This window comes from Lepus europaeus, chromosome 6, assembly GCF_033115175.1.
Source record: "Lepus europaeus isolate LE1 chromosome 6, mLepTim1.pri, whole genome shotgun sequence".
Classification (NCBI taxonomy): Eukaryota; Metazoa; Chordata; class Mammalia; order Lagomorpha; family Leporidae; genus Lepus; species Lepus europaeus.
The window spans coordinates 14,101,165-14,122,152 of NC_084832.1; the positions used below are offsets into that span (position 1 = coordinate 14,101,165).

Genomic DNA, 20,988 nt, shown 5'->3' on the forward strand with positions numbered 1-20,988 from the left:
TTCTTGATTTGGTGAAGTACTGAGTTTGTTGTACTTTTTCTGTTTTTGCAATTCTTTTTTTTTTTTTTCACTTTTAAAGATTTCATTTGTTTGTTAAGATTTATTTTACTTATTTGAAAGGCTGGGAGAGAGGGAGAGTGATCTTCCATCTACTGGTTCACTCCCCAAATGGATGCAATGGCTGAGGCTGGGCCAGTCTGAAGCCCGCAACCAGAAACTTGATCTCGGTCTCCCACATGGGTGGCAGGGTCCTGAGAACTTGGACCATCTTCCTCTCCTTTCCCAGGCACATTAGCAGAGACCTGGATTGGAAGTGGAGCGGCCAGGACTCAAAGCAGCACTTCCATAATAGGCTGCTGCTGGTGTCACAGGTGTTAGCCTAACACTTTGCTCCACATCGCTGGCCCTACCTTTTCTGGCTTTAATCAGATTTCTGCCTCTGTTCACTTACTTACTTACTTACTTTTTTTGTTTGTTTATTTGAAAGGTAGAGTTACAGAGAGAAGGGGAGGTCTTCCATCTGCTGGTTCACTCCCTAAATGGCCCTAATGACCAGAGAGCTGGGCCAGATTGAAGCCAGGAGCTTCTTCTGGGTCCCTCCCTTGGGCCATCTTCTGCTTTCCTAGGCACTTTAGCAGGGAGCTGCATCAGAAGTGGAGCAACTAGGACTTGAACCAGCACCCCTATGGGATGCTGGCATCGCAGGCAGAGGCTTAACCTGCTATGCCACAGTGCTGGCTCCTCCCCTCTGTCTTCTGTAGTGGTGTCAGTGTTAGTGGGAGTGGCACATACTTCGTCTCTGACTTTGCCACACGTGGGAGGGTCATGTTCATCCTCAGCGTGTCTTTTAAAAGATGCTCTTGTAAGTTGGGATTTCCTGTTGCAAATCTTGTGTGTCTGGCAGGTGTTTTGTGGTTGGAGTCATGGATGTTCTGTGGGGTCCTACTGAACAGTGCCTGACAGGTGTTGGCTGTGTGCTCGGGGAGATGTGTGGGTCCCTGGTTGCCTGTGGCCTTCCAGAAAGTGCTAAGTGTTCTTCCTGGTGCCGCCCTCCCTCCAATACACGTTACCACCACATGGAAAGCCTTCTAAGGTGTGGGTCGGAAGGTCTTCACTCCCCCTTGAGCCTAAGACCCTGTTTATGGGGCTTGGAAACCCAGGGTAGGGTGCCATGTTTTCTTATACCCCATGGTTCTTCCATTGGCTCATGAATTCCTGTGTTTCCTGAGCCCTGCTGTGGGCCAGTGTGCAGACAGCAGTATGGCAGGTGGCCCTGCTACAGGAATGCTCCATGTAGTGTAGCCAGGGTCGTCACGCTGAGTGCATCCTGTAGTCACACCAGGGGGCGTCACCCTGAGTGTGTCCTGTAGTTACACCAGGGGGCGTCACCCTGAGTGCGTCCTGTAGTCACACCAGGGGTCGCCACCCTGAGTGCTTCCTGTAGTCACGCCAGGGGTGGTCGTCCTGAGCGCTTCCTGTAGTCACGCCAGGGGTGGTCGTCCTGAGTGCGTCCTGTAGTCACGCCAGGGGTTGTCATCCTAAGTGCGTCCTATAGTCACGCCAGGGGCCGTCACCCTGAGTGCGTCCTGTAGTCACACCAGGGGGCATCACCCTGAGTGCATCCTGTAGTCATACCAGGGGGCGTCACCCTGGGTGCGTCCTGTAGTCACGCCAGGGGTGGTCGTCCTGAGTGCGTCCTGTAGTCACGCCAGGGGTCGTCATCCTAAGTGCGTCCTGTAGTCACACCAGGGGGCATCACCCTGAGTGCATCCTGTAGTCACGCCAGGGGTGGTCGTCCTGAGTGCGTCCTGTAGTCACGCCAGGGGTGGTCGTCCTGAGTGCGTCCTGTAGTCACGCCAGGGGTCGTCATCCTAAGTGCGTCCTGTAGTCACACCAGGGGGCGTCACCCTGATTGCGTCCTGTAGTCACACCAGGGGGCGTCACCCTGAGTGCGTCCTGTAGTCACACCAGGGGGCATCACCCTGAGTGCGTCCTGTAGTCACGCCAGGGGTGGTCGTCCTGAGTGCGTCCTGTAGTCACGCCAGGGGTGGTCGTCCTGAGTGCGTCCTGTAGTCACACCAGGGGCCGTCACCCTGAGTGTGTCCTGTAGTCACGCCAGGGGTGGTCGTCCTGAGTGCGTCCTGTAGTCACGCCAGGGGGCGTCACCCTGAGTGCGTCCTGTAGTCACACCAGGGGTCGCCACCTTGAATGTATACTCCCGTGTCCAGCAGAGTTGTGCCTGGGGAGCACTGGCCAGGCTGGAAGGTTAGGGGAGAGGACATGGAGCTGGGAGCCTCTCGATCAGTTGCTTGGCGTTTCCAACTTGCTGGAGTGGCCTGAGGGGGCAGCAGCTTGCAGAAAAGACCCCCAAGCCCTCGGTAGGCGTAAGGGACACTGAGAGGAGCCCAGGCTCCACAGCCTGGGCCAGAGCTGAGGTTCTGGAGGGAGGGAGCAGGAAATGTGTTCACAGGCACCGTGAGCTGCAGAAGCCACCAGGACAGCCGGGCTGGAGCTGGGCGAGCTGCTTGTGCCAGGCTCTGTGCAGGTCAGGAGTCTCGCTGGCCATTCCCAGCGCCTCCAGCCATGCAGCTGACTCGCGTTAGTTTTTGATCAGACAGTGCGGTTTTGCTCCTGGAGTAAACCTTCTCTTGGAAGCACCCGTGTCCTGAGAGTGACACAGGAGGGCACAGCCGCCTCAGTCCTGGTTCTCTCACCGTCCCTCTTGGCTGTTCCAAGCTGGCCGAGGAAGAGGAGGTGTTGGAGGTTTCCAGCACATTCCGTGTTGCAGACAGCTCAGGGCCCCCGGGGTGGGGCTGTGCGGCCACCCTCCTTGGGTTCCTGCTTTTAGTCACTGTGGTTTTTAGAGACTGGAGAGTCTGCAAGCACACGAGAGGTGTGAATGACACACACCAATATTGCTGGAACCCTCTGCTGTGGTTCGCTTGCTTTCTTGTATCCGCATTTCAGAGTTTCAGCAATGATGTGAACGGGCAGGTTGGCTCTAGACAGAGGAGGTACGTGTTTCACTCATTGGCTGTTGTGAGAAAAGGTGGGCCCGGGGGAGCGATGGAAACACGGACGCTCCCCTTGTTGAGTCTCGTGTCGGGCCTGCCCCGCCCCTGTTGGAGTGCTGCCTCCATCCTGTCCTGGCCAGGCTCCATGACTGGGCAGCAGCAGGTGGGGTGTGGGAGGATGGGTCTCAGCTGAGCTGCTGGGGCTCACCCCAGGGTGGCAGAGTCCCTCTGGGAGCCCCAAGTAGCTCCTTGCTGACCATGTTGAGTTTGTTCACATTGGGCTCAGCAGGTGTCCGAAACCTTCTCAGGGCTTTGAGGGCACCCAGGGAGGTGTAAGAGGCAGCCTTTCCTAACATGTCATACCTGTGGCCCCTGCCCGGTTAGTGGTGAATTTTGATGGCAAGCCCGTGGTGTAGCCGCCCTCCGAGAGCAGCTCGGAGTGCCCTTGGGCAGCATGAGCGTGTGGGTGAACACGGGTGGCAGTGCCTGCTGAGGGCTGTGTTTGGAAAGTCTTCCTTAAAACGTTTGTGTTTGTGAAAGTAAATGAAATGAGAAAGGGCCGAGAGGTGGTAAATGAAAGGCAGGTACGTAGCACGTTAATGTTCCAAACAGAGGGATTTTTCAGTCGGTGGTTTCTGAGTGTTACTGGGGGGTTGAGAGAAAATAAGCCCTGAGGAGTTGCGTGTATCTAGTTACTGAGGAAACCTGCAGTAGTTCAAACAGCCGGAGTGCTTCTGATGAGCGGCCTGTGACCCAGAGTCTCCTTGTCATTTTTCCTTGAAACCCGTCTCGCGATGTTTCTAAGGTCCCCTCTGCCTCCCTCGGGAGAGTGTGGTTCTCTCTTGAGCCTTTCGCCCCTGGAGAAAGGAAGCAGCTGCTGTGCTGGTGGCGTGTGGCTGTCAGGCAGCCTGGCGGCCCGCCACCCGGCCCCCCGCCCTGCCCTGCCTTCCCACCCTGACGCCCAGCTCCTAGGCTCTGCTCCAGAACTGGCCCGGGAAGTTCACAGTCACCTGCCCCAGCGCTCAGGCAGCAAGTAGGTGCCGGGTGTCACCCAGGTGCCCTGTCCCCAGGCCTGAGTAAACGACCTGACAGATTCCCTAGGGGCTCGGATCACCTTGGAAGTGTGTAGACGCTAAGGGCAAACCCAGGAGGAACGTCAGACATCGTTGGAGCTGTTTTCACGAGAACCAGGTTCATGGTTCACATGAAGTCACGGATGGTTTCCTGGAGACAGACAGTCTGGAAATACAGCTGCCAGAGCATTCTCCCCCAGGGCTGTCTGGGATGTCCCCGCCCCAGGCATTTCCTGTGGGGAGAGGGTGGGAGGAGGGGCCCTGGGACGCTGTCTTGTGGACCAGGTGTGGCTGCAGCTCCTCACTCCACTCTGCAGCCCTGGATGTGTGCTTCCTTGTGTTCCTGCTTCCTCGGCATCGCCCCGCGGGCCCCCATCCCAACAGGGTCCTGTTCTGTCCCAGCCTTGCCCTCACTTGGGCAGCGGGGCTCAGCAGTGCCGGTCATGTGGGGCTGGCGCAGAGCCCCTAGGTTCTTTATCCACGCTGCGGCTGGGCGCGGAGTCCCCAGGCTCATCCTTTCCGTGCATCCTTGGGCCGCGGCATCAGGAGCCACCCCGTGTCATGCTATTCTGGCTGAGTTCTTGGGCCCCCTGCTGCTTAGGAGCGGTTGATCAGGCACATCCAGCACAGAAGTGCTGTGTTTATCTGCACGTTGTTCACACCGTGGGTGTCTCAGCGATCTGCACCAGTGGATGTGGCTTCGTCTGTGTCTGCACATCTAAACTGGGTCCAAGAGCCAACCCTGGTGGTTTCAGAACCCAGCCAGAAAACCACCCCCCAAATCCTGCTTCTCAGGAGAGTTACAGATAGCGGGATGGGGATGCTGTGTCTGCTGAGGTGGGCTGGTGGGCTGGTGGTCACGGGCTCGCCCAGTCCTTCTCATCTGTGTCGGCGTGGGGTAACGATGGTCTCAGAGACATCAGAGTGTCTGCTGAGGTGGGCTGGTGGTCACGGGCTCGCCCAGTCCTTCTCGTCCGTGTCAGCGTGGGGTAGCGATGGCCTCAGAGACGTCATCTGGATTCAGCCAGTGCCTGTGGATGCTGGCGCCCACCGACCTCTGCTCCAGGGATGGGAAGAAAGCACTTCCTCCCCTTTTAACCCGGTCCCTGAAACATGGCACCGATCGGCCTGCCGGAGCCCTGTGACGGGTGGAGGCACAGGTGGAGTCATGGGTAGGGCTGCTGCCATTTGAGCAGAGCCTAAACGGGCCTAGGAGGAAGCAGACTGGGCCATGGGCAAGGACACCCACGCAGAAGTCTGGATGCAGAGCCAGCCCACGGCCAAGGAGCGCTTCCACCTGGCCCGTGCGCCGTGTTCTGTGCCGGAACCTGGAGCTGCTCGTTGCTTCTGGAAGTGTTGCTCCTGCTGCTGCTGTGCTCCCATCACAGTGCTTTACGTACCGGCAGAGGGAGTGCTCCCGGGAGTGGTGGCTCTGTCCCTCCCTCTGCTGCCATGCCCCCCACCTTGCTTTATTGTTATTTTTTTAAAGATTTATTTATTTATTTGAGAGTTACACAGAGAGAAGAGAGGCAGGGAGAGAGAGAGAGAGACAGGTCTTCCATCCACTGGTTCACTCCCCAGTCGGCCGCAATGACCAGAGCTGCGGTGATCCGAAGTCAGGAGCCAGGAGTTTCTTCCGGGTCTCCCACACGGGTGCAGGGTCATCTTCTGCTGCTTTCCCAGGCCATAGCAGAGAGCTGGATCAGAAGTGGAGCAGCCAGGACTAGAACTGGCACCCATCTGGGATGCCAATACTGCAGACGGCAGCTTTATCCAGTATGTCACAGCACTGGCCCCTGGCTGGATATTTTAACCATAATTGATTTCCCAGCATGTATCCCATTTCCATACTGCTCATTGGTATTTTCGCCATTTCTGGGTTTCCCTAAAGGGATGGGTTTTGGGTTTATAATTCTATTTAGGTGGTGCCAGTACGGTAAGTAGTTTGTAAAAAGAGGGGATTCATGCAACAGGATCAGACATAGCCTTGCTCAGTGCAGTATGCCCAGGTGTTTGAGAGATGGGGTTTGTATTTGGAGGGAGGAGCACAGCACAGTGTTCCTTGGGAGGGGCCGGCGTGTGGATCCTGTGTGGGGCACACCCAGCAGAGCTGTCTGGAATACACGGAGAGTGTCACGTGAGGGACGCTGGGGCAGAGTTGTGGTTTCTGGCTGCAGGGAGACCTGGGGCACGGCAGCCCACCGGAGGTCCAGGGGCACTGGGGACACTTCCTCCACAGGAGCCTCCTGCCCTCTGTTTCGTTTTTTCCTCCTCCCCCAAAGATTATTTACTTGAAAGTCAGAGAGTGACACAGTGAGAGATCTTCCGTCTGTGGGTTTACTCCCAAAATGGTTGCGACATGGGCCTGGCTGAAATCAGGCACCAGGAACTCTACCCAGGTCTCCCACACGGTGGCAGGCCCCAGGCACCTGGGCCATCCTGTGCTGCTTTCCTAGGCGTGTTAGCAGGAGGCTGCGTGGGAAGTGGAGCACCGGTTTATCACAGGCCCTGCGTTTGACGTAGGGATGCAGTCCCAATGGACTTCTTTCTTCCTTCAGTGTGCATTCCCTTGCTGGACGACCTCAGCCAGGGCTGTAACAGGTCTTTATCCCTCTTTTTTAAACAAAGATGTATTTATTTGTTTGAAAGGCAGAGTTAAAGAGAAGCAGAAGCAGAGAGAGAGAGAGCGCTTCCGAGTGTTGGTTTGCTCCCCAAATGGCCGCAACAGCTGGGGCTGGGTTTATCTGAAGTCAGGAGCCAGGAGCTTTTTCCAGGTCTCCCACATGGGTGCAGGAGCCCAACATTTGGGCCATCCTCCAGTGCTTTCCAGGCGCATTAGCAAGGAGCTGGATCACACGGCACCCACTTTGGATGCCGGCACTGCACGTGGCGGCTTTACCCGCTGTGCCACAGCACCGGCCCCATTCTTGACTTCAGGTGTTGTTCCCTGCAGTAGTGTATGCTTGCCCACGTGAATGGTCCTGCCGGGTCAGGGTCTGGGGCCCCCTGCCCACGTACCTGTACATGTAGCGCAGCCACCAGCCGCATCCTGGGTTGGCCTGGCGCAGCGGCAACTTCTGGGAGAGGGAGAGCACACCCGTTTTCCCACGGAGTCGTGTTTGGTGTGGAGTGTCAGCGGTGTGCTTCCGGGAAGGGGCAGGGGAAGGGGCCCCTGTAGGCTCAGTGTCGAAAAGGCTGTGTGTGGAAGATGTGCTTTGCGTGTTTCTGAGGATGGGGCTGTCCTGCCTTGCCTGTCCTGGACACGGTCCTCATGGGACTGCAGGAAGCCCTTGTGGACACTCTGCCGCTCCACTGTCACACTGTCACGTTTCTCTATCGAGAAGATGAATGGAGTTAAAACTCAGACCAGGCTAAACATTGTCTTCTCCAAAGAGAAATTCAGCTCTGCTATCTGGCTGATGCTGCCTGTAATTTAAAATAAATATTAATTACATTTCTGGTCCTTCTCGACTCAACATACACATTCTGCACACTTAAACCCCCGGCTGTCCAGTGTTGAGACAGCTGATGTACCTGCATCACATAACTATGCTATGTGCTCTTCTAAAATGTAGATGTTTCTGATAAGTTCTAAGGTACGGTGTAAGCGATCACAAGTCTTAATTACACTGTGAGGGCTGCTTGGTAATTAGATTTTTTCCCCGCGAGATAAACACACTCTGAGCGGTTGATGCAGCCCCAGGACTCTCAGACATTTGAATAAATGAAGGCAGCTGCTTCAAAATAAGGACAATGGATTGCGAGCACCAGTGCCTTTAATCGAATCCTGTCAGTGCTAACAAGAAGTTGTGATCGGCATTGCCCGAGCCTGGGTTGCTGGATGTGCACAGAGCAGCGAGGCCGGCTGGTGTCTCAGAGCCCGTCATCCCCGGTGCAGGTGTGGAGCGGGGGTTGCTGGTGGTTCACCCGGGGTTGAATAGGGGAGGCAGTCAGCTCCGTGCATGCGTGCGAGGTCCCGAGTCTCTGCTGGACCTGCTCCCGATGTTGGTGCCCTGGGTGCTCCATGAGCCACTGTGGTCCACTTGCAGTTCTCAGTCACCCTCGCTAACAGACGTGTCCGTGCGGCAGCGTTTACTCAGGACTGGGATCGCACAGGAAATAGAGACGAGCTGGGTGGTGGAAAGGCAGGAAGGAGGCTGCGGGGCTGGGGAGAGGTTCAGCCACCCGACGCCCAGGCCCGGTGTGCGCGGCACGTGCTGCCCAGGTGAGGAGGCCCTTCCTTTGGGAGCAGTTGAAGGGCCTGTTCCTTCTCAGCAGAGCTCACCTGATGGTCACCTCTGGCCTCTTGGGGCTGAATCTTCATCAAAGAGTTAAAGACGAGTGGTTGATAATCTTTTTGTTTGTTTTTATGGTTATTATTTCTGGCATGTATCGCATATTGCCCATTGACGTTTTCACCCAGCAGCGTAATAGCCTTGTGATTATTAGGAGTAACAGGTTGCCAGCTTCGCAGGAGAGTCATGGCGTTGGCTGTGGTCCTTGTGTGTTGGGCGTGTTGTTAGGGGGAGGACCATCTCTGCTTACCTCTTGGGGCACGTTTTTCGTGCTTCTCTGTTACTTCTTTCTTTGCCCTCCAGTCCAGGTTATCTGTGACCGTATTCTCTGGTGGTCTTGCAGGCATCTTGAAGTACTGCGTTTCTATTCCTCTTAGTGGCTGCCAGAATTTACACACGGAAACCTCCCCTCCCCAGATTGGCTAATGTGCTGTGTCAGGTGTGAGGGGTGGCAAAGGGCATCTGGTGCTCTTCCAGGAGGCCTTAAGTGCGCACACACTCACTCGCGGTGAGAGACAGCCCCTGCCAAAGGTGCAGGCCCGTGGCATCAACCCTAGGAAGAGCATCTTGAGGTTGCCCGGGGCCCTTTGCAGTGTGTGGAGGGGCCGGGTGGAGTGGGATGTGTGGGTCCCTCAGATGCTCAGTAAGTTGAGGACCTCCTTAGAGATGAGAGTTCATCTTTTTTTTTTTTTTTTTTTTTTTTTTAACGTTTAAGATTTATTTTATTTGTTAGGAAGAACAATGCAGAGAGAGGGAGAAACAGAGAAAGAGATCTTCATCCACTGGTTCACGCCTCAAACTCTGAGGGAGGCTGTGGCTGTCCCTGGTCACCTGTGGGACCCAGCGTCCCTAGTATAGGCTTCCATGTGTATGTGTGCATATAAGCCTTTTGAGTGTTTCTTCCATCTTGGGTGGGAGGTTCATCTTAGCATGTACGCATTTTAAAGCAATAGCTGAGTCTGAGCTGTTTAGAGCAGACTTCAGATAAGCACATGGGCACTGAAAATTCCTATTAAAAAATGGAAATCGCACTGGGAACTTGAGAGGTCTTGTGCATGTGGTGGGTGGTGGTTTATCCTGCTTTCCCGAATCTGGAACGAGCTTCATTCATGTGTTTTGGTTACCCTGGTCTGAGCTGATGCTGGGGTTTGCTGTGCTGCAGTCCCCCCCACCCCCCAGGCTGCAAGCCAAGGTCAGGGAGCTCCTCCAGTTCCCTCCCTCCGTGGGTTGTCCTTCCCCTGTGCCTCTACGCAAATCCTGAGCATTGCTGACATGGGCAAGTGGTGTTAGCAACAATGAGGTGGAAGGATTTAGATGCCCAGAGACCCTCGTGGCTACAGTGTTCATTTCCAAAACACTTTTTTCTCCACTAGAATTGGCCTTTTTGGGCCAGTGCCTCTTGCTGGGGGAGGTGCTGCCCCCAGCATGTGCAGCGATGCCCCCTCTTGGGCCCTCTGCCTGTTCCTCTTCCACCCCCTCCCCCGGTTTTGCTGTCAGGCTCAGAAAGCGCTGTGCCTCTGGCTGCTAGAATGACCAGTTCAGTGAGGCAGGGGCTGCTCAGGCAGCCTCCCTGAGGAGCGGCTTTCTGTCCCTTGTTTGCACAAATTTTAGAGGAAGTGAATGGCCCCGCCCCTCTTCTCTCCTGGCGAAGCTTAATTCTTTGATTTTTGAGAAATTATTTCTTTCATCCTGGATTTTCAAATTCATTCTCATAAAATTTTATGTTGCATTTTATTTGCATTTGAAAAATGCAATGATTGTCTCTTTTTATTGCTATCTTTCCAAGTGAGTGTGCTTTTTTTTCTTGATTACAGTAATTGAAGGTTATCTATTTTAAAATGATTGACTCACTCTGATATTTTTAGGGGGGGATTTTTGTAAAAAAAAAATTTATTTGAAAGTAGAGACAGAGAGGTTGGTCTTCCATTTGCTGGTTCACTCCCCAAATGGCTGAATGGCTGGAGCTGGGCCGATCCAAAGCCAGGAGCCAGGAGCTTCTTCTGGGTCTCCCACATGGGCAGGGGCCCAAGGACTTGGGTCATCTTCTGTTGCTTCCCCAGGCCATAGCAGAGAACTGGTTTGGGAGTAGAGCAGCTGGGACTTGAATGGGGGCCTGTATGGGATGCTTGCATCGCAGCACCCCAAACACCTGCCCCTTCTCCTTTTCTTATTGTAGAAATGTTTCAAGTGAATACTTATTTTTTCTTAGATTGAAAATATATAATGATGTGCTTTTCTTACATAAACTGTTTTTGAGTATTTATTTATTTGAAAGAGTTACAGAGGAAGAGGGAGAAGGAGATCTTTTGTCTGCTAGGTCCTTCTCCAGATGGCTGTAACAGCCAGGGCTAGGCCAGGCCGAAGCCAGAAGGCAGGAGCCAGGAGCGTCTTGCACGTGGGTCCCATGTGGGTTAGGGGCCCAAGCACTTGGGTCATCTGCTGCTTTTCCCAGGCCTATTAGCAGGGAGCTGGGTCGGAAGTGAAGCAACACCGGTGTCCATATAGGATACTGGCATAGCAGACGGTGGCTTTACCCACTGTGCCACAACACTGGCCCCTGCTTGCCTCAGTTTTGACTGTGTTGTATAGTTTTTGGTATATGTAGTGTTTCCAGCATCATTTTTGGCTAATTTGTTGTGATAGATTCGATTTTTTTTTTTTTTTCTTTGAGCTAAGGATTCTATCTGGTAACTTGCTCTTTGTGCTTCTTTGTGCTAGTTCAGGTTACTTATCCCTAGTAGATCTTTGTGTTACAGTGGCCCCTCTCCCATTTCATGTTTACTCCCAGCACAAGGGGACCATCCTTAGGTTGGAACACCTCTGATGGCCTTTCTGGCCCCCTGCGAGAAGGGACCCTGGGGTCCGTCCCTCTCCCGTTCCTGATCAGAACTGATACCCTCCTCCATGAGCATCCCTGCGTGTAGTGAAGAAGCCTCCTGCTGTAAAGAGTGGGCAAGGGATGGGAGACAGGAGGCTGTGGGGAACAGTCCCAGAATCCACTGGGTGGGCGTGCACCTGCAGGAGCCAGCTACACCCTCAGCCTTGGGAGTCGTGAGGACAGGAGATGGTGGCCACAAGGCCTGGAGTCCCCTCGCCTGACATCCCGCAGGTACTGAACAACCTTGGCTCTCTGTTGCTGGCCCAGGCTGTGTGTGCTGCAGCTGCTCCTGTGCATCTGGCTGTGACCCGATTGCTCCCTTGTGTTCTCCCCAGAGGACCCTCCCTCATTGTCCATCCTGCGTCTTGAGACGGCCCGACAGCTGGGCTGGGCTGCAGTTCCAGGCTTCTGTTTGTCAGTGTGTGTCCTCTTCCCAGCTGGCGTGGGTGAGCCATGAGCCGAGTGGCTGTGGATGCCCAGTTGGGCGTGGTCGAGCACTGCCCGAGAGCGAGTCTGCCTTCCACATACCTGATCCCGGCATGCCCAGCTCTCTCCAGATGCCGCCCTGCTGGGTTGCTGGTTCCAGAGCGCTGCTGCCAGGTTGCCTGTGTGGCAGTCTGAACGCCAATGTTACCCCCGGTGGGCGTGGCCTGCCCTCCGCCGCCCCGCCCCTGCACTGTGTGGTGGAGGAGGCGGGAGAGTGCCAGTGCAGTTTGGAGCTGGAGTTGTGTTCTGTTGTGATGACTGAGTCGTCCTGTTACCTGAAGAGCACTAAGCCCTAGAGGCCTTCCGCCTGACGGTTGGCCCGAGTGTAGCACTTGTCATGGGAACAGGGGACCTCCTTTGCCTTGCCTTTGCCTTCCGGGGCTCAGGGCCTCGGAGCCTGCACACTGAACTGGTGAAGACCCGGCACAGGGGCGCCAGCACAGAAGTGGCTTATTGTGGGGAAGGCGGGACAGGAAAAGGCTGTTAGGAACAGAGACTTCTTCAGGAATTCTTTGGGAGCCTGTGAGGATGTTTGTGGGCACAGGAGCGCTGGTCGTTCCGTGGCCGTCTGGGCTGAGGGATTCCCTGGAGGAGGGATTTGTGGTAGGATGTTCCTCCCGAGTCAGAGACGGGGAGCTCTGAGAAGGCTGTCTCCTGCGTCTGTGGGAGCTCCTGTGGGGTTCTGAGTGGGTCCCGTGCACTCGCTTCCGTGGTGCTGCTTACGGCCTCCTCTGGGGCCAGCCTCTCTGCTGACCTTCCGAAGCCACGTTTCCAGCTTCCCCCCAGGTGCACCTGCCCGAATGTCCCAGCGAGGTCACCCAGTGTGTGGTGTGGCTAAGCCGGTGCTGCCGAGGTGGAACCAGGGAAATGGCCGAGACTGACCCCATGACCGGGCAGGATCCACCTTGGTGGGGCAGACGTTTCTGCAGCAGATGCAAGGTAAACCTTAGACCATGTCTGCCCAGGTCATCGGGAGCGTCGGTGATGTGAGTAGCCACATGGACGATCGGAGAGCACCACAGACCTCGTGACACAGCACTGGAAGGTGAAAACAAGATAGCAGCCACACAGAAGACGCTGCTGAGGATTTCCACTGAAATCTGCAGCACCGTGTTTTTCAAGCCAAGACCAGACGGCCGTTTTGCAGCTAACTGCCGTGTGTCGACAGATTCCATAAAGTGCGCACTGTCGTGTACTGTAGAGTCGGGGTACAGAGTGCTGTGAGCACCTCCTCTGTTGAATATGGGCTCTGACCTGTTGGAACTTGGCTAGTTGTGCTGTTAATTGTTGAACACCAAACTTTGGTGGTTTAGGAAAAAAACCTTCTGCACACTGCCTCACCTGTCCATGTGGGGTCTTCACAGGGTCGTTAGTATCTTGGCCTCGGATACTCAGACACCTTTGGTTCTGACTTCGGTACCCATCCAGCCATTGTGAATGCCCAGCAGTGTCACTTGTAGGATGTCTCTGGTCTTGCCCTCAGCTGCTGCGGTTTTCTTTCTTTTTTTAATTTCATTTCATTTTATTTGAAAGGCTGAGAGATGGGAGAAGAGAGCTTTTCCACATACTGGTTCATTCTCCAGACTCCTACAGTAGCTGGGGCTGGGCCAGGCTGAGGCCAGTAGCTGGGAACTCCATCTGGATTTCCCAAGTGGGTGGCAGGGGCCCAGGTGCTTGGGCCAGGGCCTGCTGCCTCCCAGGTGCACACTAGCGGGAAGCTGGGACTGGGGGTGGCGCCAGGCACTCTGACCCGGGATGCTGATGTCCCACGTGGCGCCGCGTGCACTTCCCCCACTCTGCTGATCCCATGGCTCCTCTTCTTTCTGCATTCATTCTATCAGGTGCGCTGTAGCTGTAACAGCAAGAGTTTTGTTGATTCCCTGTGGCTTGTTAAGTTGACTTTCCACTCTGTCAGCCTCCGGCACCCCAAGGATGTCGCCCTCTCATGCTGTGCCACATCAGCTGAACGGGGTCACTTACTTCCCCGGACCATCCCTTCTCCTCCCTCCCATCCCTTCCCCGGCCGGCCCAGCCGCTGCCCTTCAGGGGCGGCTCAGGCGTTCTCTGCTGGAGCTGCCGTGGAAACCCCAGCCTGCCGAGTCTCTTCTGGGGCGTCCGCTGCCGGCTGGCTGAGTGTCTGTCTTCCCACTTTCCATTATCCATAGAGCCTGGGCCTAATCCTTTTCATTTTCCCTTCAGGACGCCGTGCTCTGTGTCCTGGGCGAATCACTTAGAGGGATAAACAAGTAAACTCTGGGCCGGCAGGGCCGGCATTCTGCGCCTCGTGTGTACAGAGGAACTGGGAGGCAGGGGCTGCGCGTCTCCCAGGGTCACAGGCCCCCTGTGGGCCTGGCCTTCAGTGCAAGGGTACTACTCAGGCACCCGACCCACTTCCTTTGGTTTTCATGAGGTGGTGCTGTTGAGGCTGGAGTGCCGTGGACTCTTCCAGGGGAGCCTCTGCAGCTGGTGAGGGGCCGGGCAGGCTGTAGCCCCCAGTGTCTCGCACATCAGCTGAGCCGGGAGGTCCTTGAAACACAAAACAAAAGCAACCCAAGAACTCAAGGGAGCCTGGGACCCCCAGGTTGATCTAACAAAACCTCTGCTATTGTTCTGTCATCTCCACCTTAGCATTTGTGCCAGTTATGGGATCTGGGGGCCTCTGAATGGGATACAGATGCGAAGCAGAACTTCACTTTCAGATTCTGCCTTAAAAATGCTGTCTGCTCTCAAGGGTGTGGCATCCGCTCTTTTCACCCCCTCCCCCAAACCTCTTTGTTAATAGTGGGGATCCCAGCTTCCACTCCTGGGTTCTCAAAGTGCTTCCACCCAACTGGGGGCAAGTTTGCAAGTGTTGTTACTGCTGTTGAGTCTGCATTGGATTAACTTCTGCAAGCAAACACTAGCCAAGGCTAAAGACAGAAAGCACAAGAATCGGCTCCTGAATGTGTTAAAAGCTCCTGCTTCTAAAAAGGTTTGATACCCTGTGGAAAACTGGAAAGGATGTAAACCGAGAAAACACGCAACTTTGTAGTTCAGAGATGGACCGCCTTGCCAAATGAGAAGGAAGAATTGCCCGCTGTGTTGTTGCCCTCACCGATGGCTGATGTCTTGGTTTACTGGGGTGGCCACAGCAAGTGCAGGTTGAGCACCCCCAAGCAACTAAAATACTCCCGAATCTGCAGCTTTCTGAGCACAGTGGAGAACTCCACGCCTGACCTTAGGTGACTGGCCGCATGCAGACACACTAAATACACTGGGAAGGTGCTATCTGAAACATAAATGAATTTAGTGTCTAACTTGGGTCCTCATCCTTAAGGTCTCTCATTGGGCACGAGTTGTGCAAATACTCATGTCCCCAAGCCCCCTAAAGCTGAAGCCCTCGGGTCTCCAGCATTTCTGATCCAGGGTGTCCAAGCTTTACCCATTTCTGGTTTCAGCAGAGCCTTGTTTCCTCGAGTTCTGACGCTGGGAGTCTGAGGCCGCAGTGCTGGCTGGGCTTGGAGGTGGCCATCTGCCCCTCCCCATGTGTTCGTGGGATCTTGTCTGTGTGGCTGTCTTCGTCTCCCCTAGTCTTTTTTTTTTTTTTTTTCTTGACAGGCAGAGTGGAGAGAGAGAGAGAGAGAGAGAGAGAGAAAGGTCTTCCTTTTTGCTGTTGGTTCACCCTCCAATGGCCGCTGCGGCCATCTCACTGATCCGAAGGCAGGAGCCAGGTGCTTCTCCTGGTCTCCCATGCAGGTGCAGGGCCCAAGGACTTGGGTCATCCTCCACTGCCTTCCCGGGCCATAGCAGAGAGCTGGCCTGGAAGAGGGGCAACCGGGATAGAATCCGGCGCCCTGACTGGGACTAGAACCCAGTGTGCCAGCGCTGCAAGGTGGAGGATTAGCCCGTTAAGCCACAGCGCCGGCCCCCCCTCGTCTTACAGAGACACTCGTCACACTGGATTAAAGGACCTCGTTGTCTCTTACTGCTTCCGTGGTCTGAGCCGCGCATTCTGAAGTCCAGGCTTTAGGACTCCCAGTTAGGCCTGTAGTGGTAAGAATGTAATTTAGCCCATAAAATTCAGCCAAGCAGTTTGTGCTGGGTGTGTGTGTGTGGGGGGGGGGGGGGGCAGGGACCCGTGGCTTTAGGGTTCAGGAGGAGTTTGGGAAACAGAAGACGCAGAGAACCAGGGCCGGCTTTGTGGCGTAGGGGTAAAGCCGGCATCGCATATGGGTGCTGGTTCAAGTCCAGCTTCTCCGCTTCCTATCCAGCTCCCTGCTAATGGCCCGGAAAAGCAGTGGAAAATGGCCCACATGCTTGGGCCCCTACTGCCCATGTGGGAGACCTGGAAGAATCTCCTGGCTCTGGCCTGGCCCAGCCCCGGCCATTGTGGCTGCGTGAACCAGTGGAAGGAAGATATCTCTGTTGCTCCCTCTCTTTCTGACTTTCAAGTCAATCAAACAGTCTTTAAAAGAAAAAAGTAGCAGAGAATCTGGAGCTGAGAGGAGAAGGCATCTGACTGATTCCCAGCGGAGCCGGTGGAGGGTGGGTGGCAGTGTCTGCAGGAAGACGGAGGGCAGACGTCTGGGCCTGCAGGCAGGCGCTTTGCTGTGGTTACTCCTGGACTTCTGCTGCCTTAGGGTTGCCCTTGATGCTTATTACCCTTGGCTGTGGGATCAGCCTTGCCCTGCTGTTTCCTGTAGCCACTGTCCACCCCAGCTCTCCCTCCATGGCAGCTGTGAGCTATGCCTTGGAGTGCTGGGGATCGGGGAGAGAGCCAAGGGCCGACCGCAGGTGGCAGCAGAGGCGCTGCCCGGGCTCACCTGGCTTCATCTGTCTTCCCAGGGTGACTGAGCAACTGGAAAGGGAGGTTGCCAGGCAAGCTGCACTTGCTTTCAGTGCAATGTCCAATGCCTGGACATTGACACCAGAGGGAGTGGGGACAAGAACATGCCAGTGTGTTAGTCCTAGGACCTAGCCAAGGTGTCTAAGAAGCAGTGACCTCAATGAGGACATCAGGCGTCCTGCTCAGTCCTTGAATTTAGCGGACTTCATGTTTGTTTAGTTGGCACCCCCACCCCACTCCGGGAGGGAGCTGGACAGAAAGGGGCAGCTCTGGCCTTGTAGCCACCCAGCTGGAGACGTCCAGTGGTCTGGTCGCTCCTGTGCCCCGCAGGTCTCGGGAAGACACAGGAGAGCAAGGCTGCGTGTCCTGGGAGGGCTCCCTTGACAGGCAAACTTAGCACAGCTGAAGGCGTGGGTGGTTGCCTGCCCTGCTGCGTAGACTCGTGAAGAGAGTGTGCGAATTGTCTGGGTGGCTGGCAGACACGGGTGTGTGTGGTCGCCTGGCTCTTGCTGTTTCAAGGAGCAGCCTGGTGACGGTGGTGCCCTGCCAGCAGGAGGTTGCTGTCCAGGTGTCGTGTCCTGCAGCTGGCTGCAGAGGGGAGAGGCTCCCAGAGCCTACCTAGCATGCTGGCGGCGAAGGGGTGGGAGCAGTGTCAAACGGCTGCCCTGAAATGAGGGGGAGTAACGGTAGAAGGGGTCCAGGTCTCCTTAGAGCACAGCAGTGGAGACCGCGCGTGTCATCCAGAAAGACCTGGCTTTCCCTGGAATCGCAGTTTTCTAGCCTCAGGTTGCTTGTGCGATGCCTGGAGCAGGACTGCCAGGCCTGACTCCCTCTCCCACGTGTACTTGTGGGAAGCTTCAGCGCGGAGGAATTCTCTCTCTGGGAGCAGCTGGTTTGAAATCTGACACCGGCCCCAGCTGAGCCTTTTCTAGGCAGCAGGTGCAGTGAGGGGAGTTTTGCTGAATGAGGTGTGTATTGATGAGGCAGACCTCAGACAGGCCAGTGAAGTCTTCCGGATGGAATCTGCATCCATTAAACCTCTGGCTGTTTATGCGGACTTAGCATCTGTTTAAACTTGAGAGGAATTTGTTGTGCAGGCGCCGCTGGGGCAGCAGCTGCTCCTCAGGTGGAAGTGCCAACAGCACGGGTGACTGCGGTGGTGACCGAGGGTCATGGTGACCGTTTCCTGAGCCACGGCCTGCAGGGCGCCGTCCCCAGCACTCTGGCTTGCTGTGTGTGGGAAATACAGAGAAATAGACCCGAGAGAAAGCCAGCCCAGTAGGTGCTCACGTGGAGCCTGCTTAGGCATGGGAGGGCCGGCAGTGCAGCGCCTTCCTGACTGGAAGAGACCACGAGAGCCGGAAGGGCTGGGAGGTGGGGCCGCTGTAGAAGAGTGAGGTGGGCGAGCATCAGCGTGGTGCGAGCTGCGAGGGGGCTACGGAAGCCCCCTCCCCGGTGTGCTGCCTGGAGCAGAGAGCCGCAGCCAGGGCTTCCTGCAAAAGCTGCCACGATGTCTGAGTGCAGGGGTCCCTCGGTCACCGCAGGGCACTGGCCCCGAGGTCCCTCCAAGTGCTCTGATCAGCAGATGTGCAGGGCCCTGTAGAAAATGGTGTACTGTAGGCCGGTGCCGTGGCTCAATAGGCTAATCCTCCGCCTGCGGTGCTGGCATACCGGGTTCTAGTCCCGGTCGGGGCGCCGGATTCTATCCCGGTTGCCCCTCTTCCAGGCCAGCTCTCTGCTGTGGCCAGGGAGTGCAGTGGAGGATGGCCCAAGTCCTTGGGCCCTGCACCCCATGGGAGACCAGGAGAAGCACCTGGCTCCTGGCTTCGGATCCGTGCAGTGCGCCGGCCGCGGCTGCCATTGGAGGGTGAACCAACGGCAAAGGAAGACCTTTCTCTCTCACTGTCCACTCTGCCTGTCAAAAAAGAAAAGAAAAGAAGAGAAAATGGTGTAGTGTTTCCATAGAGCCTGCTCATCCATACACTTGGATTAAAAGTTGTTTTTAACATCGATTTGTCAGTTCATTGCAGCTCTTTATTTGAAAGGCAACGAAGGGAAAGAGTTTTGCATTTGCTGGTTCACTCTCCAGATTCCTGCAACAGCCAGGACTGGGCCAGGCCAGAGAGAGGAGCCGGGAACTCTGGGTCTCCCTTCTAGGTGACAGGGGACCACGCACTTGAAGCAGTACCTGCTCCCGCCCGGGGATTCAGAAGCAGAGTTCAGATTCAAAGCCAGGCACTCCCATGTAGGGTGCAGGCATCCCCAGAGTGTCTTACCTGTTGTGCCAAGTGCCCACCCTCCCTGTACGGCAGCCCATCTCTAGGTAACTTTCAGATACCTAATATTCCGTAGATGCTGTGTAAGTGGCTGCCACACTGTGCCGTTCAGGGAATGACCGAGAGTGGAGATCTGTACGTGTTCAGCTCAGATGCCGTGTTTCCCGCCTTGGCTGATCCAGCCCCTTTGGAACCCCGTGGCCGGGTCCGGGTGCGACCAGCTGTCTTGCTGGTGCCTGACCGCGGGCCAGGCTCTCGGGTCAGCCTCGGTCTGAAGCTGAGAGAGGAGGAGGTAGTTCCCAGGGCTTGGCTCCAGGACCACACGGTCCAGGCCCTCCCTCGAGGCCCTTTCCTCGAGAAAGGTGGTGGCGGTGTGGGCTGGCTCGTCTGTTCTCAAGGCATGGGGCTTCAGGCCTTGCGTTTTGAACAGAGAGCTCTGGAGGTCCCAAGGATAGATGGTTGCATCTCAGAAAGATGACAGGACACAGGAGAAGGCACCGCGGTGGGGCCAGGGCCTGCCGCAGCAGCTTAGAGTGAGCATGGCAGCTCTGGGCGACTGGGCGCCGGCTGCCTTTCTGTGAAATGAGGGTGGGTGGGAAGCCGAGGTGGGCGCCCCCTGCCAAGGGCGGGCGGGAAGCCGGGGTAGCCGTCTCCTGCCGCAGAGCGTTGCCCGCCTCACACGCCGACTTCTGGCCTGGAGGGAGGGCGCTGTCCGTGCTCCTGTCTGAGCTGCGGTGGCTCCCCTGGCTCGGGGCTCTGGAGGCCTTCCGTGCCTGTCCCTCCTCGAGCTTCTGGGCCTGTAGCGTGGGACACGGGCCCGGACCTTCAGCCAGACGTCCTTGCTGACACGCATTTATAAAGTTTCTACTTCCAGGGCCGGCACTGTGGCTCAGCGGGTTAATGTCCTGGCCTAAAGCACCACATCCCATATGGGCGCCGGTTCTAGTCCCGGCTGCTTCACTTCTGATCCAGCTCTCTGCTGTGGCCCGGGATAGCTGTGGAAGATGTCCCAAGTCCTCGGGCCCCTGCACCCGCGTGGGAGACCAGGAGGAAGCTCCTGGCTCCTGGCTTTGGATCGGCACAGCTCTGGCTGTTGCAGCCAGTTGGGGAGTGAACCATGAATGGAAGACCTCTCTTTCTCTCTCTTTCTACCTCTCCTCTCTCTGTAACTCTGACTTTCAAATGAATAAATAAATATTTAAAAAACAAACAAAAGTTTCTACTTCCAAAGTAATAGCGAGAAATACCCCTTGCTTATTTAAGGTAATTACTCTTGGTTTTATTTGTTTGTGGAATAATTCCCTGCTTTCTCGTTGTGTTTCTGTAGGACACCAAGCTTTGGATAATCATGGAGTATCTCGGTGGAGGCTCTGCCCTGGATCTGGTGAGTGCTGTGCTGTGTTCGTGGTGTCAGGCTTGGGTTCAAGGTCATCCTGCACAGATCCCTTTGTTTCCGTTATTTAAGCTGTGTGAAAAAGAAGCCAAGCTACTTCGTTTGTATTTTTACTTACATATTACTGAAAATTAGCAATTTACTTTGGAAGCCAGTTTTTTTGTTTCCTGGAAACCAATGAATTCTTTAATAGAAATAAAGACCTTTGTCTGGAATTAGTTTTTTTATTGTCGAAAGTTTTATTTTTTGTCTTAAAAAGTTTGAGAGACCTTTCTTCACACTGACTCACTCCCCAAATACCTACAACAGCTGGAGCTGGGCCAGGCTGAAGCCAGGAGCCTGGAACTTCTTCCAGGTCTCCCATGGGGGTGGCAGGGACCCGAGTCCTTGAGCCGTTACCAGCTGGGAAGTGGAGCTGAGCCTCGAACCCAGAGACTGCGCTAGGGGCTTGGCTGTCCCTAGTGGCATCCTGCCCCTGTGCCAGAAGCTCAACTCACCCGGGCTGCCATTTTTCTGAAAGTGGTTTGTTAGCTTTGTGAGGCTGTCACCATCCTTGTTTCAGATAGTCGTGTGGTAACTTGCTTAAGAAGCGTGTCCTTTGTTCATCCCAGGAGGAGGAGACGCGGTGTGACTACTGAGGCAGGGCGCCAGGAAGTGGACAGGGGTCAGGCCAAGGAGCACGCATACACCGTTTTCACTGCTTGCCCAGGTGACGGTGCACCATGGGCACCAGGCGCCAGTGCCCACG

The 20,988-nt window shown here is 55.5% G+C and overlaps 1 protein-coding gene across 1 annotated transcript in view; it reads left to right on the forward strand.

Annotated features, from left to right (window-relative positions):
- The window catches only part of STK24 (serine/threonine kinase 24), an 88,556-nt gene that overhangs the window by 45,949 nt on the left and 21,619 nt on the right, over nt 1-20,988 (forward strand). The window contains exon 3 of the mRNA XM_062193999.1: nt 20,175-20,231. Within this exon, the coding sequence (XP_062049983.1) occupies nt 20,175-20,231 (57 nt within the window). The remainder of the gene's footprint in view (nt 1-20,174; nt 20,232-20,988) is intronic.